The 17,972-nt window shown below is 43.3% G+C and overlaps 1 protein-coding gene across 1 annotated transcript in view; it reads left to right on the forward strand.

Annotated features, from left to right (window-relative positions):
- The window catches only part of KBTBD12 (kelch repeat and BTB domain containing 12), a 48,575-nt gene extending 31,038 nt beyond the window's left edge, over positions 1 to 17,537 (forward strand). Inside the window, exons 5-6 of the mRNA XM_007059976.4 lie at positions 591 to 788; positions 17,261 to 17,537. Of these exons, the coding sequence (XP_007060038.2) occupies positions 591 to 788; positions 17,261 to 17,430 (368 nt within the window). The 3' untranslated portion in view covers positions 17,431 to 17,537. The remainder of the gene's footprint in view (positions 1 to 590; positions 789 to 17,260) is intronic.
- Positions 17,538 to 17,972: the final 435 nt, after the last annotated feature.

Genomic DNA, 17,972 nt, shown 5'->3' on the forward strand with positions numbered 1-17,972 from the left:
GATATTAACTGTCTTTAACTGACATTCCTGCAAACTGGACAGCTATTTTATCTGCAGCCAGTTTGCCCTTACAAAGGGATGAAACTCTTTCCTACCTTTTGCAAAATCCAAATGATTCTTGATTAGTGAGAGTGAAGGGCAAACCCACTGACACCAAATTACTTTTGGAAAGCAATTTTTGATCCTTATAACTGAGTGATCATGTGATCTGGCTACTACCAACAAACAACAAGTAACTACAGTCAAATTCTTCTGTATAATTAAAAAAAAAAAAAAAAAAAAAGGAGGTCGAGTACCTTGGCATTTTGCAAAAGTGCCTCTTGCCCTTCCTGCCATATCTAGGTGAGAATGGAGCTCCTTTGGGGCAGCCGTGAACTCTGTAGTAAAGGGGCGTGGCTTTTAATTTGAAAGCCTCTTATTACCAAGCTTCTGGAGATGAAGAGAGAAAATCTATGAGGAGAAAAACTGAGAGCATGTAAATAAAAAATAACCCCATAAGGACAAGAAAGCAGCCAGTTTCAGTGGCACTCTGGGACTGCCGTATTTCTGTCTTGGTGTCCTGTGTATTTGATATATATCTTTCTCTGCAGGAGGAATTGGCTGCTTGGGTCGAGACAGGGGACAGGCACGGCAATGTCTTGATGCAGTGGAGATTTATAACCCTGATGGGGATTTTTGGAGAGATGGGCCTCCGATGCCTTCTCCTCTCCTCAGCTTACGAACCAACTCCACTAGTGCAGGCTCGGTGGAAGGGAAGCTATATCTCTGCGGAGGATTTCATGGAGCAGGTATTGAATACATCTGAAAGGAGTTTGATGTTTCTTCCACAATTTAAGCTTTACCATTCCATCACACATACAGTCACTCAAGGGATGACTGAGTAGCCTAATCATCAGGTTTAAAATACCGAAGTTCCCCAGCCCCATAGAGTTGCACCTAGCAGAGTTGATTCAGCCATTTGTATTTCTGATTCCTAATGTCAATATAAATTGAGTACCATGCTGTTTACTTGCTTTCAGACTTTTGGCTGAAACACATAAGGTGTTTCAGATTCCAAGATTCTGATCTCTGCTACACCTGTGAAAATCAAACTCCACTAACTTCAGTAGGGTGATTCCAGATTTACATCAGTGTACCTGAGATCAGAGTCTGCCCCTAAGTTTCTATGTTAGGCACACTAAAGAGTTTTGGATATTTTTCTAAGAGTAAGGCTTTGTCCTGAGTCAAAATTTCTATTCAGCATAGCTACCTAGCCTTCATTACCACAGTATTTGAGCACCTCATTTCCTGCCCCCCTTTCCATCCTGTGGCTGGAGAGATATTAATGGGCTACTTCACCTTGAATGGTACCTTGAAATATGTGTTAACTACTTATGCTAAACAATCTGTTTCACCTTGTATTTAGCTGTGACACTCTGGGAGCTTGTCCACACGTACAGCGCTGCAGCCGTGCAGCTGCGCCGCTGTAGCGCTTTGGTGAAGATGCTACTACACTGATTGGGAGAGCTTCTCCCGCGGTGTAGTAATCCACCTCCATGAGAGGCAGTAGTTATGTCGACGGAAGAAGCTCATATGTTTCCCAGACCTGAAGAAGAGCTCTGTGGAGCTCAAAAGCTTGTTTTCTAAGAAGGCCTTTGCACAGCACCCCTGTGAGATAGGAAAGTACTGCTATTCCCCTTTTACAAGCAGAGAAATGGGCTTGGCCAATATCATAGAATCATAGAACTGGAAGGGACCTCGAGAGGTCATCGAGTCCAGTCCCCTGCACTCAAGGCAGGACTAGGTATTATCTAGACCATCCCTGACAGGTGTTTGTCCAACCTGCTCTTAAAAATCCACAATGATGGAGATTCCACAACCTCCCTAGGCAATTTATTCCAGTGCTTAACCACTCTGACAGTTAGGAAGTTTCTCCTAATGTCCAACCTAAACCGCCCTTGCTGCAATTTAAGCCCATTGCTTCTTGTCCTGTCCTCAGAGGTTAAGAAGAACAATTTTTCTCCCTCCTCCTTGTAACAACCTTTTATGTACTTGAAAACTGTTATCATGTCCCCTCAGTCTTCTCTTCTCCAGACTAAAAAAACCAAATTTTTCAATCTTCCCTCATAGGTCATGTTTTGTAGACCTTTAATCATTTTTGTTGCTCTTCTCTGGACTTTCTCCAATTTGTCCACATCTTTCCTGAAACGTGGCGCCCAGAACTGGACACAATACTCCAGTTGAGGCGTAATCAATGCGGAGTAGAGCGGAAGAATTACTTCTCGTGTCTTGCTTACAATACTCCTGCTAATACATCCCAGAATGATGTTTGCTTTTTTTGCAACAGCGTTACACTGTTGACTCATATTTAGCTTGAGATCCACTATGACCCCCAGATCCCTTTCCGCAGTACTCCTTCCTAGGCAGTCATTTCCCATTTTGTATGTGCATAACTGATTGTTCCTTCCTAAGTGGAGTACTTTGCATTTGTCCTTATTGAATTTCATCCTGTTTACTTCAGACCATTTCTCCAGTTTGTCCTGATCATTTTGAATTTTAATCCTGTCCTCCAAAGCACTTGCAACACCTCCCAGCTTGGTATCCTCCACAAACTTTATAAGTGTACTCTCTACTTTCCCACTCACAATATCACGTAGTGAGTCTGGGACAGAGCAGGAAACTGAACTCAGGTCTGCTGTATTCCAAGCTAGCATCGTAACGTTTTGGACCATCCTTTCCCGCTAAGGTTTACGTCCTTGCACTCAGTGTGCTGGCATCTGCCCTCCATATCATAGGTTACTGCACTGTATACAGAATCTTTGTAAAACTCTTTGGGATGAAAATCACGTATATAAAACTACACTTTTATTATCTGCATGCATGCACATAAAATATGCACACACAAAACCTCCTGAGATAGCACCAGCTGCCCCATATCTTTTTTTAGGAGAAAGTGGATAGGCAAACATATTCTCCCGCACTGAGCATCATGTCAGGCTAACTGTCTTCACATGGTATCACTATGAGACATGTATCCTTCACATGGCAATGACTCCTGTTGCTTTGAGTTTCATATACATTTTACTTGTGCAGTAAACTCTCCTTTAAAGCTGCCTGTCTAGTTGAATGATAATGCTGTTTTGTCACATAGGTTTCTAACTCACCTTCTTTCCCATTACCACTGTGAGGGGAAAAAAGGTTATGTATTGTGACAGGCTCAGGCCAGATGGCTACAGGAGAGTGATTAATAATAAGTAGGTCCCTTTTCCCTGGGTAAGATAACAGGGAAGGTCCCAGAACAATCAGGAACTTGCTGGAAACAATTAAAGCAGACAGGCTGACTAGAACACCTGCAGCCAATCAAAAAGCTGCCACAATCAATTAAGACAGGCAGGCAAATCAGGGCACCTGAGTTTAAAAAGGAGCTCACTTCAGTTTGTGGTGTGTGTGTGTGAGGAGCTGGGAGCAAGAGGTGCAAGAAGCTGAGAGTGAGAAGGTGTACTACTAGAAGACTGAGAAGTACAAGCATTATCAGAGATCAGGAGGAAGGTCCTGTGGTGAGAATAAAGAAGGCTTTGGGAGGAGGCCATGGGGAAGTAGCCCAGGGAGTTGTAGCTGTCACGCAGCTGTTACAGGAGCCACTGTGGACAGCTACACTCCACAGGGCCCTGGGCTGGAACCTGGAGTAGAGGGTGGGCCTGGGTTCCCTCCATCCCCCCCCAACTCTCTACTTGATACCGGAGGAGTTGACCCGGACTGTGGGTTCCACCAGAGGGGAAGGTCTCTGGCCTGTTCCCCGATCCACTACGTGGATCAGCAGAGACTGTGGGGATTGTTCTTCCTTTTCCCCATGCTGGCCAGTGATGAGGCTAATTGAGTGAACGGCAGATTTGAGCCACGAAAGTGGCCAAACTGAGAGCTGCTGTGAACCTCTGAGGCGAGCAAATCCGCCAATAAGCGCAGGACCCACCAAGACAGAGGATGAACTTTGTTACGGTATGAATATTATCTAACAGGCATATTTTGTGTCATCTTTGAGCCAAGAATTTTGTGACCTCAAAGCACTAGTGGTTATGACACATCATTGTGTTTCCATGGCAAACATTGTGCTATCATGTTTTACTAGTTTCTCACAGCAACATTCGGATTCAAAAACAAAAAGCCTAAACCAACTAAGTGCAAATTTCAAAAGACTGATCAGATGCAACAGTAAATGAAGCAATTACATTCATCATGACTAACTGTTTAGTATGAAACTTTCTGAATAAGGGCACTATGGTATCAGAGACATCAAAAACACCCAGTCTGAACACCATCACACTTTGGCACTGAGTCATATGTAAAGGGTGCTGGTACTGGGATTAGAAAAGGGAGAGAGGGAGGAGTCAGAGTGTGTGTCTGAAAGTCCCCAGGTGGATTTCAAGATGGTGAAAATCTTAGAATCATAGGGTTAGAAGGGACCACAAGGGTCATGTGGTCTAACCCCCTCCCAAGTTGCAGGGTTTGTTGTGCGTAGTTGCTAAACCATCCAAGAGACAGATGGCTATCCAGCCTCCTTTTGAAAACCTCCAGTGAAGGAGCTTCCACTACCTCCCTAGATAGTCTGTTCCACTGTCCTACTGTTAGGAAGTTTTTCCTGAAATTTAATCTCAAGTGAAGTTTTGTGGGTGCATTAGATGGGAAGTCAGACTAGATGATCATAATTATCCCTTCAGGGTATGGACTATCAGAAGTTAGGTTTGAGTGGACGCTTTTTGATTTGCCCCTCTTGCAATCTTTCTGTTATGTGTTTGTACAATGCCAGCATAATGGGTCCCCACTAGTGCAAAATAAATAATGACATAACGTTCTTTTAATGTAGTTGGGGCTTTTTATTTAGCTTGCAAATCCAGCACTTGGAAGTTAGTAAATGTCAGTTTTACAGTTGCCAGTACAACTTCCGTTCTGCCCTGAATGCACTAATGAGGCAGGGTCCCTGCAGGAAGAATAGGATGCAATCATGTCACTGAAAACTGCATCCCTAATGCCTGTGCATAAGGGGGCCAAAATACAGCTGCACCGACAACCGTCAATCCGGCGGTTTGGTTTTCTTACTTTCAAACACTTGACTTTGCAAATTAAATGATGTTCCTTTACATAGTGGGTTTTTTTTTTTTTGGGTGCAATTTCCGAGGTTTTCATTAAAGGAGAAAGGTAAAGCCAGATTTTATTATGCACAACTCTAGCAACCACCAATCACACATCATCAAGAGGGTTTGAACTCTAGGTCATCAGCATGATAGCACAGACATTGACCACTCATACTGCAGGACTAACTGGCAGCAAAAGGCTATTATTCCAGAGGCAAAAATGGGCAGATGGGACCATGTGCTGGGCCCAGAGGCGTGGTTGGGGTAAGCCTGGTTCTCTCTCTTCTCTGCCACGTCCCCTGGACATTGTGGGAGCTCCTGCCCCATGTGGTGCCACTGAGGCAGGAGGAGGAATGAGCCCTGGTGCTATGTGTTGGGTTCGGGCTGGGGTGAGGACTGGGGTTGATGGAGGAAGCCTGGCTGGGCTCCCCTCACCCTCACGTAGCTGCTCCAGCAGCTCCCAAGCATTTCCAAAATAGTGTGTGCTGTTTCTGCTGCTTTGGAGCAGCCTGGGTGCAGCTCTCTAGAATATTCCTGTTTGGCTGCTATTTTTGGCATTCTGGCAACGTTTTCCTCAGGCACACAATGGAGCAGGGCTGCCCAGAGGATTCAGGGGGCCTGGGGTCTTTGGTGGTGGGGGTCCTTCTGCTCCGGGTCTTCGGGGCACTTTGCTGAAAACTCTCCTGGGGGCCCCTGCAGGGCCCGGGGCCTGGGGCAAATTGCCCCACTTGCCCCCCCTCTGGGCGGCCCTGCAACGGAGAGAAGGGGGTCTGGTAATTTTCAGATGTTTATCACTCAGCCAAACCTAAAGGGTATTTCACAGGACAAGCTCATGGCACATCTGTAACCTCAGCCGAATTTCAAAGGGCTGCTCGCTGCTGTGAACTCTGGAGGTGTCAGAGCTTCTCAAAAAAGGCCAAAAGCAATTTTTATAATGGAAGTTGTTAGGCAACCTAAATATCAAGGTTGCTACCAGCTCTCCCTATAATAATAAATCAGTCCAACCCCCACAGCCCTGATTCATCTTTGCTTGTACTTAAACCTAATCTGGATCCAGCCCAGGGCTCAGATTGCACCTCCTTAGTGAACTGGTATGGCTTGTTTTTGTTTTTGGCTGGCTGCCATTTTGATTTTGCTCCTGTGCCCTTCACACTGCCTAGCTGACACTCAACAGCCATCTTGAGTTGTTATCGGCACCCCTGGAGAATCAGAGGCCAGAGGCACCACATGCAAACACACACCTGGGCTCAAAAGCACCAGCTGTCAACTACCTGAAGGCCCCAGACTTGAATGAGGAGACAGTCAATACCGCACACTGGCTACTGCTCCTGCCACCAAGTCCCTGGGCTGCCACTGCTTTAAACTCCCGTGGTTGGGGGCTCCACTCATTGCCACTTCTCAAGTCTCTCAGCCTGCCTGAGAGAGTACAGCCAGAGTAGCAGTAACAGCCACCTCAGCAGCATGGGAGGAGCAACTGTACAGGCAACAATTCAAAGCCCCATGAAGGGGGAGTCAGTGGGCCTATTGAGCCCTGCTGAGAGTGAGCTGAACCCAGAAGAGCATGCAAACAGTGCAGAGTGTGCAAGGGTGAGCTGAGCCCAAGATGTCTCCAAGACTCACCAAGGGTAAGCTGAGCCCTGGTAGGCCTCTGAACCCCAGGGATGGCATAATGGCATTTTGTTTGGATGTTTCCTGTAGGGCAGGGTTTCATTTGTGGGTGGAGCTTTGGAAAGTACCACTTTTTTTTAGTTTGATCCTTGATCCAGATCTGGACCCTGGCTCATCTGTGTTGTCCTGCTGAGAGGCGCCATCTTCCCGTAATATTACTTCTGACAATGGCCATTCTAGGTATGTGAAAAACCATTTCTGTTCTGCTGAAATTCCAGTTTCAAATCTGCTTTGACTTGACTTGGGAAGCTTAATTCTGTAGCCATTAAAACAATGGTGTCCACATTAACTGGCTTGGTTCTCCTAAGAAGTGAACTAATATTAAGTCAGGAGGAATTATTAATCTATTTGTCTCTGACGCTCTGCTCCCCCAGGCATTCCAATGTCACAAATGCTATCTGTCAGCAATATTGCAGCCCCCAGCAAGATGCGCAGAAATATGGTGTTTTAATTAATTAAAATCTTGTTGACAATTAATCTATAGTTTTGCAGACAATGACGATAAGTGCTGCTCTTAAAGTGAACATTCAGAATAATGCAATGGGCAATAGCCACCTCATGTTCTACTAGATGTTTTGCTGAGCTACTGCCATAGCTACGGATTTTAAACCAGCTTTTGTAGCTTGCTTGCATAATGGTCTTGTTGATACATTTTATATTTCCTTTGCCTTTTTACATAAAACCCTAGCCCCTGCACAGGTTGACAGCTATTAGTGTTTCGAGCTGTGTGTATGGCATAAGCAGTCACATTAGCATGCTTCACTGAAGGATGTGGCAAGCTCAAGTTAAGTTATTCAGCATTACATATTTATAAAATGCCTGCCAGTTGGGTTTCCTATTTCTTTCACTGATTCTGAAGATAAAAATGTTCATGGGTTAAAATCGTGGAGGGGGGTGTGTGTGTGTGCGTGCTTGTTAGAAGTGGGTTATTTGCTTTCACTCTAGGTTTGCCAAAGTGCAAATTTGTTGACCTTCACATCATGTTGTCAAGCTTATGTGCTTTCCTAGGCTTGGGGGAGGGATTGAATCGATCTGAGGAATTGGTAGAAGCTGTACTTTTGCTAGGGGTTTTTGTTTACAGATATTGACCCAATTGTATAATTAATAGAGTTGTAGGAATACATTTTGGGCATACATGCAGATATAATTTTTAAATTATTTTTAAAAATTAAATACTATTGTTTGCTAAGAGCACATGCCTAGGCTGTCACTCAAAACTACCCACCCTCATATGTCCTTGGCTGTTTTGCAAAACAAAAGGAAAACTACCTGAATTCAGCTATTAAAGGCCCTACCTCAAACACAGGGTCTGCTGCTATTGGTCCATCACATATAAAAGTCCTTCCGAACCTCATCAATGAACTCCACTTGATACTGAGCTAGGTGTATTTGAAGTGGCAGTTAACCCCTTCTCTACCTCAAATACAGTTCAGAGCAGTAATATATGTTTATACCAATGTTGCTACAATGAATTAAAGACGTAGCTAGTATGTTTGTGCACCACTGCTTTCTCCTGGATGAAATCAGAGATGCTTAACTGTGGGTCATAGGACCCATCCTGTTAATAACAACTGGAGATTCTCCTTTGGCTTAAGTGGTAGAGGAGTCTCTGATTTTGGAGCAGGAGGGCCTGAGTTACATCCTTGTAGTTATTATGAAGTTCCAAGTAGCCACGGCGTGCAGCATAGGGACACTCATGAAGTCCTAGACAACCATGGAATTGTTACGTTTATATACTGTGACAAAGTTCCTCTTCTACTTGGGTGGTTATTGCACTTATTGGCAGATTTGCTCGCCTTGGAGCTTCACGGCAGCCCTCAGTTTGGCCGTTTTCGTGAATCCACAGTCCAGGTCAACTCCTCCTGTGTCTGACCAGGAGTTGGGAGGTTTGGGGGGAACCTGGGCCCGCCCTCTACTCCGGGTTCCAGCCCAGGACCCTGTGGAATGCAGCTGTCTAGAGTGCCTCCTGGAACAGCTGTGTGACAGCTACAACTCCCTGGGCTACTTCCCCATGGCCTCCTCCCAACACCTTCTTTATCCTCACCATAGGACCTTCCTCCTGGTGTCTGATAATGCTTGTACTCCTCAGTCCTCCAACAGTCGGCGTTCTCACTCTCAGCTCCTAGCGCCTCTTGCTCCCAGCTCCTTACACGTGCACCACAAACTGAAGTGAGCTCCTTTTTAAAAGCCAGGTGCCCTGATTAGCCTGCCTTAATTGATTGTGGCAGCTTCTTGATTGGCTGCAGGTGTTCTAATCAGCCCATCTGTCTTAATTGTCTCCAGAAGGTTCCTGATTGTTCTGGGACCTTCCCTGTTACCTTACCCAGGGAAAAGGGACCTACTTAAGCTGGGGCTAATATATCTGCCTTCTATTACCTTCCTGTAGCTATCCGGCCCAACCCTGTCACAATACAGATATTTAAATAGCTAACCCAAATGTATTTAACTGCCTCCTCCTCATCATTTACATGAATTGCTCTTGAAAACAAATATATAAATTGGAATAGTGTTTAGTTTCTAGCAGGGCAGTGCCATGTTGTAATTACTGTATTCCAGCTGAGCTAATGAGTTTGGATCTCAGCACCATCCTTTCCTGAGAGTGGACTAGCTTAACGGTTTTTTATTTTGACTAATCTACCATAACGTCTGCTCCCTTCAGTCTCATCTGTTATATGATTTAGATGGAGAATAATTGTGGTGCTTGTTTTGGATTATAGTGGTTACAGTACATTACTTGAAGCAAATTAAATTTAGACATATTAAGGAGCCTGGCACAGTAAATACTGTACTTGTGAAGTTTGGGGGATGTGGGATTGGAACAAAACTGTTTCTCAAGCACCCTGCTATGTTCCCAGTTAAATAAAGCAGGAGGGCAAGTTCTTGGCTGATTGCTGCCTGTTTGTTTGCAACCCTGCTTGTTTCCCTGATCAGTTAGAATTTACTAGGTAACACTGAACATTTAAAGTTCTCCTGTCCACAGTTATTATGTTTTGAATACATTTTCCTATTAATAAAAGGGATGCAGAATCCCTGTTTTGTTTTGCACAGAACTAGCTCATCATAAGCTGTCAAGCTGCAGGCTCTCAACCATCTATCAAGCCTGCATGTGGAATCCACACTAAGAAGCTGCCAAATGACCTTTCACCTAATTTTCACACTAACCAGAGTAATATGTAATTCAGCTCTTGAGAGAGAGAGAGCTCTAGCAAGCTCTGTTCCTAGAGATGGCTGCCCACTTATCCAGCATTCATCAACGTAAAACACACAACAGTAACTAAGGCTGATATAGGTCACAGAAGCAATGACGATCTGCACCTGCTTGCTACAAGTTCTGAATTTGACCCCGTGTTTGATGGGAAGATATTAGTAATCCAGTCACACTTCAGATCAAGTTTCCATTTATATCTAGTTTGGAAAGTGTTAATAAATGTTCAATAAATGTTCAACAATTGTTATAGAGTCCAATAGGTTGCTTATAAACATGGCTTATAGCCATGTATAACATCTGCTGATGTACTTATAACTGTCTATAACATATTGTTACCCCCTGGGGCCAAAATGTGGGGTCTAGTAGGTTGTTCCAGCTAGCAGCAGAAACTGGTGATAGTTGGGATTTCTTTGATGCAGCTTTGTTCACTTATAAAGAATGTACAAAGTCCTGTGTCTCTGAATGCAGAAGGAACCAAGAACAAAAGGAGCACTTTCTTAGCTTACAGCCCAAGCCTAGGGTTGCCAGTTTTGGCTGGCCGTATTCCTGGAGGTTTCATCACATAACATAATCTTTAATTAAATATTAATCTTTAATTCCTGGAGACTCCAGGACAATCCCGAAGGGTTGGCAATCCTACCCAAGCCGCTTTAGACCCAAAGCTGTCTCTGTAGCTTTATCCAGGGACACCCTGTGCTGAGAGGCTACTGCTAAGCTTTCTTGTGTTTTTTTTGCCTCTGCTTTTGTTCTGTTCACCATTTCAGTGTGTGTGCTCTCCACCCACACACCAGCCCAACTGGTCACAATGCCTAGTCAAACCCTCCGCTCACCTGCTGCTAGTTTCTGTTAGGGTTTGTTTTAGGTGTGACCCTTAAGTGTCTCTTACAACTGTCTTAAATGTGGGACTTGGTCACACATCAGTTTGAATGAAGTTTTAATTCAACCCCTAATAATGTTTCACACACCTCATAACAATATACTGCTTGTGTCTACAACATGCTTATAACATTTATTAATCCTTTCTAAACCATTTATCAATGGGCTCTTAGCACAGAGTGGGACCAGTAATTCTGTTTCTGTAAGGGCCTGGTCCTGCAGCCCTTACTCATGTGCTACTGAAGTCAATGCACCTAATCTTGTGACCGTTGAAGTTAATGTGAGTTTTGCCATTAACTTCAGTGGGAACAAAATCAGGCCTGAGGAGAGTACACATGAGCGTAAGGGATGCAAGATAAAAGGATAAATAATTAGAAAGGTTCTGGATATTGAAACCCAAACAAAGACAGTTGAAATAGCAGTGGAAATGGGAGGTCCTCCCTCTAAGCCACCACATCCACCTTTTAAAAACAGCGTGTAGGTCGTGAGTGCACTGACCGCTCATGAAGTTGAGACTGGGGGGCTAGAAGCATTAGACGCTAGGTAGGCAGATCGAGAGAGGCCTTGTCTGAATTGGGTTCATTCTCTGTACAGATGCACTGAACTGTAAGATACATCGCACCACTGTACACCCAAGTCACAATGTGCCTCCCAGTTCTCCCCGAGCTCTGGTGGGTCTGTACCCTGCACCAATTCTATGCCTGGCACAATGTGCACTGGCCAGTGTGCTGAGGGGTGAAGCCCAGGCTTTCCCTGTTCCCTGCACACATGCACAGGTAAGGAGATGTAGTGACTCTGCAAAGGGTGTGCTCTGTGATGTGGGTAGCCAGCTCAGAGGAGTTAGGGAGCACTGTATGCCCCTGTGCTCCCCTGCATGGGCACACAGGATGGTTCACAATCTGGCTCTTAGTGATGGATAGAAATGGGATTGAGTACGACAGACCTGGAGAAAACATTTTCCTCTTTTGTCCAATTGCAAGTCAGGATTTCATGTCTCCCATGATGACAGGCTAACAAACCATTTAACCCATTGCAGCAAAAGCATGTGCATTCCCCTGCCCCCAAGCTTGTAACATTGTAACAGGTAATTAGGAAGGCAGCTATGAATGGCCATGAATAATGTGGCGGGAGGTGGTGTAGTCATGCTATATGGAGAGAACATTATGTGTTTTCTGGTACAGAGGATCACAGAAATCAGAGACGTGTAAATTGTAAAGGACCTTAAAAAGACAGGTAAAAACCCCATTGGGTAAACAAACCAATGCTGGAATCAAAGCATTTCAACAGTGACAAGTCAGATTTAGAATAGCTGTTAAACACCAATGGCTGGAGGTGTTGGAGAATAAAGACCAGAATGAGGATCTGCCAGACATTTTGGGGATCTGGTGGGTCTGTAATGCCTGAGTGAATCCTTCAAGGAAAGCTAAGAGCAGCCAGTTAACAATTTAGCAGCTAGAGTTTTAGTGGCTGTTTTGAAGCTGATCCAGGACAAAGAGTTAGGGTGCAGTATGGAGATGTGTGTGTCAGACATAGAAAAGTGGTATGACAATGTGGGGGGAAAAGCCAGGACTGAGATCAGCAGGTGTGCAGAAAGGAGCTTGGGAGAGGAATTTCACAGACCACAGAAGCCTATTGATGAGAAGCAGACACATGAATGCTAATTCCAGCTGTGACAGTGACATACGTGTGGCCTTTGTCGAGCCTCTTAATCACTTCATGCATCAGTTTCCTCATCTGTAAAATGGAGGCAATAATATTTACACCAATGGGCTATTAAGGATTGATGAGATACTGGACCAAATTTGTGCCTGGTGTAACTCCACTGAAGTAAAATTAGTAAGGATTAGTTTGTTCCCTTGTCTCTAAAGTGCTGTTCAAATATTTTCCTCATCTGTTCTTATGGTTAAAGCACTGGACTGGAATTCCAGAGTTCCAGTTACGAGCTCTGCTACAGAATTCCTGTGTGACCTTGGGCAAGTCACTTCATTTTCCTGTGCCTCAGTTTCCCTTTTGTAAAACATTAATAATAATACCGATAAAATAAGGGTGTTGTTGGGGTAGATTCATTAATGACTGTGCAGCTCAGATAATACAGTGATGGGGCCATGCAAATACTTGGCTAGATTTGCAAGTGGTACTTACACTTCGAGATGGAAAATAAATATCAAAGAGATCAGAAGTAATACATAACCTATATCCACAAGGCAAAGTTGTTACCCCCAAACCACATATGGAATGCAATTTGACAGAACAGAAAAACAAATAAAATATTTATAGCATTGCCTGAAGCAATATTGTAGGTCTTAACATGCAGTGGTCCATCTTGATTCAAGTGGCATGAGAAATCATACAATGAAAAATCAGTCCAGTAATGCTGGATAGTGAAATGCATTAAAAATATAGCTTTTAATAGAATTGGATGTTTCTGAGCATATGGATGGAGGCGGCCATCTTATTGAAAAGTAACATTCTCTCTGTCAGTTTCATCCTGCTTTAAACACATGGAGAGAAGAACATTGTTATGTAAAAAATGATACCATTTTGTTTACAAACAAAACATTATGGGCCAAAGTGTTAAGCAGGATTTTGAAGATTATGCCTGCAAATTCTGCATGCAGAATACTATAGTTTGCATATGTGAAATGTTATTTTTTATTGGCAAATTAAAGCCTCAATTACAAAACAAGGTCTTTATTGCCTGGAAAAGGTGGTTTTATAGGTGCAGTATTAGGCCTGGTCTGTACACAGATTTTGCACCATAAACTATGCCAGTTAGGGGTGTGATTTTTACCAATATAGTTGAATCGACACAAGCTCTAGTCTGACAAAGTTATACTGGTATAAAGATGCCTTATACTGGTATAGCCTATTCCCCTTCTTATATAAGAATAAGCTATACTGTTATAAATACTTTTATAGTGATATAACTGCATTCTCACTGGGGAGAGGGGGTATTGCACCGCTTTAACTCTACCAGTATGTTAAAGTGGTACAACTTCTGTCTGTAGACAAGCCCATAGGCAGAGTTAACCGGAGCTAGCCTGCCGTGGGTGAAGCATCCCCTCTGCAAAGTCCTGCCCAATCTAGACCCATGGAACTGCATCCCCACTGGTGCTTTACTAGTCTGTGTGCTTGGCTGGATTTCTAGCAGGATATCCCATTGTTCTTCGTGGAGTTTTAAACTGGACTACTCTCTGAATCCATTCACAGTGTATTGTAGGAGAACGTGTCTGTTCTATGTAGGCTCCTGTGAGGAAATCTTATGGATCTTACTCAAAAAAACACCTCTCAGGATTACTTCTGACGGTTCAATCAGTATCTCTAACAGAATAAAATCTCAGTTTGTGTAACAGTGAAATCTATTAAGTGATCATTTGAGTCACTAAAAAGAAATAATTTGCTTAATGTAGGTGGTTGTCTAATAAAAGTGGAGCAGAACTGTGCTAAATTTGTTTGGGGATACTGTGGGGTGGTTTCTTAAGAGAAGTTGCCCAATAAGGGTGATCTCTTGAGTGAGTGTAGGTTCTACTGTGCACTCATAAAATCACTTTTCAGCAAAATAAGCTACTATAAGAGATTGAAGCTTAGAAATACAAATTATAATTAAAATAACAGAGACACTGATGAGACAGTGCTTAGAGCATCACTTGAGTTACCTCTAAGCTAAGGTTTGGGATTCGCGTTAAAGCCTGAATCCAGACTAGAGACTGGAACCAATGGCCCCAAACTCACACAAGGTATTCTTGCAAAATTTTGGCCCAAAATAATATTAGACAATAGTGGCAATAAATAATACTTAGCTCTTACATAGCAGTGGAAGTCTTATGAGATCATCTCTTTTTGTGAGATTTCTACCCTGTTCGGCTGAAACCTTGCAAGAATGCATTGGCTGTGCACAAACTGGATCTGCAGCATTGGTCCTTTCTGTTTTTAGACCCAAAATCTGGAACCAGAATCACAGAACCACATTTGAATTCAGTGATTTGAATTTGATTCCCACTAAAATTCAAAGGGCTTCAGAGATGAAGAACCAATTTTAGCCCATTTCTTGTTAACATATTTTTTCTTTGTCTCAGATAATTCTCTTTATGTGAACTTTCTGAACCAAATGGGTGTAGTTTCCTTTTAAGTTAAGTGAGATAAGACTAGAGAAATTATTGCATCCTTTATTCCAACAACATAGACTCTCTTTTTTTCTCTCAAGAGTTGAGCGTTAACTAACACCCCATGTGCTGGAAAACAGAATTCGTAGAGAGAGGAACAAAACTGGTTACAACAGCCTACAAAAAAGGGAAACAAAAGACACTAAAGGTTATGAGTCATGAGGGTCAGGAAAAGACACAGCAAGACTTGTGGGGAGGATTTCTGAATCTTCCTTTGATGTTTTAATTAGGATTTTTTTTTCAAGTGTTGCAATCCTCCACAGAATGTTTTAGACAGCTCCACTGTTTGATTTTCTCACTCGATTGTCTCATTTTGTCGTGATCCACGCCAAAGAAATTCCTGGCATAATAATTTATGGCATAAAGGAGTTGATCTAATAATAAATAACAGGACTGGAGCCTCCAGTGTCACATACTGGGGCTGCTTGTGTCTTCCTGTTTGCTTTGAAAAAAACCCTTCTCACTCCTGCTGGGTCATATAGAAACAAGAGCTCTTTGCTGGTGCTTGTAGATGTCATTTGTTTACAGTCTCTGTCAATCAAACCTTTCTTCTCCATATTTTAACTGGGTGTTTTAGCAGCTTGTTCTCTTCTTTCATGGATGGATGGTGCTTTCCTACTTATTATTCTTCCTCTTTCCTTGCTGAACTGCATGAGTTTGATAAGCAAAACATCACGACTGGTTAGCTCCCCCCGGGCTGTATGAAGAAATGGAACAAGGGCTATTTAGATAGGGACAAATCCTAACGAGGTCTTACTCAGGTTATATTCAGGCTTTACTCAAGAAAACTCCTGAAGGGGAATTAAAGCTTAAGTAAGGGCTCAGGATTTAGTTCAGTGAAAAATGCAGCCTACCCCTTGTTCAAACTTGTTTTCCCCTCTTCCACAATTAATTGTGGGCAAAACTGAGAAAAAATTATGATTTGGGGTTCTGAACTGAGACAGAAGCATCTCTTTGTGTTACCATATGAGAAACGATGTGATCGGAGTTGGTGAATAGTTTCTTTAGGAATGAACACATGGCAGAAGGCACAGGTAATTGGAAACAGGGTTGGCTTTGGGTGCTCACTCCACCAGTTGATGTGGGGGAGCTACACTAATGTGGATTTACCCCCAGTTATCAGGGTGGGGAAACTTATCCTGAAATTCTTTTTTCCACATGACTGTCCCCCACATCCTGAAAGCCAACCTTCCAGGACTGTTGAAGAGCCCTGGATGTATGTTAGGTCTCGTGATATTGAGCCATCATGACACAATTGTTTTCACCTGTTGCTCCTAAATCATAAGAAGACATGGATGTTGTGGATAAGACTGGGGAACTGCTAAGACTGTTCTCATGGGAGAGAATGAATGGCCTGTGCTCCCAAGGTTACAAGCTTTGCAACTCTCTGGAACTTCAACATTTTCTTTCCTCTTCTTTCCTTTGCTGGTTGATCCACAAAGCAAAATTGCTGTCAGCCTCAAAGAAGGGAAAGGTACAGATTTTCTCACATACGCTCACTAGAGATAAAGGCATAGGTTTTGAGGGCATGTAAAAAAGGATCAAGAGCAGCCTCCAAGGAAGAGATGAATGGGAGTGCCAGTCTGGACACACTGCACAATGAAACCTGTCACCAGATTATTAAGTCTCAGAGAAAATATGTTGGGTATTTAATGTTTCTTATTGTGATAGTTCTTCTCCTGGTGGTTGTGAAATGCCTGTGCTTGCGAATCTTTGAGACTCAGCTTTTAGTAAAGCCATCTAGAGAGTCATCTGATGTGGAGGAAGGAGACTAGTAGCAAAACACATTGACATCCTCTTCTCAAAGTAAGCAAAGTTTAGATTAAGGTCACTTGCTGTGAGAACCTAACTTTGAAATGAAAAAAAAAGTGAGGAAAATGAAAGCCCTTTTCATTTATAGAAGAGAACTTGGCTTTGAGTAGCAAAACTGCTGGAAAGTTCAGATCCTGTGTTAGCAAAGAAAAGGTTTTTCCTTTTTCCAGGAAGTGTAATGCAGCGCTGCATCTAAAGAAGCAAAATTCTCCCTTCTCTGGTGGCTCTTTTGTTAAGTTAAGATTTGTCAGCCTCAATAAAAAGCATTTTGTTGTAAGAATGGCTGTGATTTAATGTGGTTGCTCTACCCTGATTGTTTATGACAAGTTCCTCACAAAGAGGAAGGATTAATTCATTAATTTTGCAAACTTCTTTGACCCTGTTGACTTTGCCTTTGATATTTTGTTGTTGCTACTGTTTTTCAGCTCGCCATGAAATTATCACCAAAGAGATCCTAGAGCTGGATACGTGGGAAAACCAGTGGAATGTGGTGGCCATCAACGTCCTCATGCATGACAGCTACGATGTCTGCCTTGTAGCTAGACTGAACCCCCGAGATCTTATCCCCCCACCCTCTGACCTAATGGATCAATAGAAATGCAGTTGTTCCTTGTGCTTCCAGATTCTGCTGTAGCTGAAGAGCTCAGAATACAGAGAGATGTGCAACTCGACCTCGGAAGTGGCCTGAGGTGAAAATTGGGTTCTACAGAGATGAGTCTGTGACATGCTCAAACAAGCAGTGCCTTAGACCTGTGATCTCAGCCACTGCTATGTACTCAGTATTGGTACTTCAAGCTTTTGTGATTGGTACTATGGGCTTCCCATCCCAATAAGCCTCTGGAGTTGGCCCAGGCACCCTACCACAGCACTTCATCGTTTAGCCGTGTAAGCTCTAATGTACAACGCAGGTTGGGCTGCTGTGGGCCTTAGCCTCACCATCATAGTTGCAGCTCAAGGCCCATTGCAGGGTAAAGCAGCACAACTGAATGAGAGCCCTAGCAGGTGCAGATAAAGTTTCAAGGGAAGATTCTGCCTTCACGTACATCCTGTGCACCCCATTGATTTCAGCAGGGTTAACAAGGGTGTTAAGAGCTAGCAGAACTTGGTCTGAAATTGGTACAGTTGCCCAAAGGGGTA

The sequence above is a fragment of the Chelonia mydas genome, chromosome 7, assembly GCF_015237465.2.
Source record: "Chelonia mydas isolate rCheMyd1 chromosome 7, rCheMyd1.pri.v2, whole genome shotgun sequence".
In the NCBI taxonomy this organism is placed as follows: Eukaryota; Metazoa; Chordata; order Testudines; family Cheloniidae; genus Chelonia; species Chelonia mydas.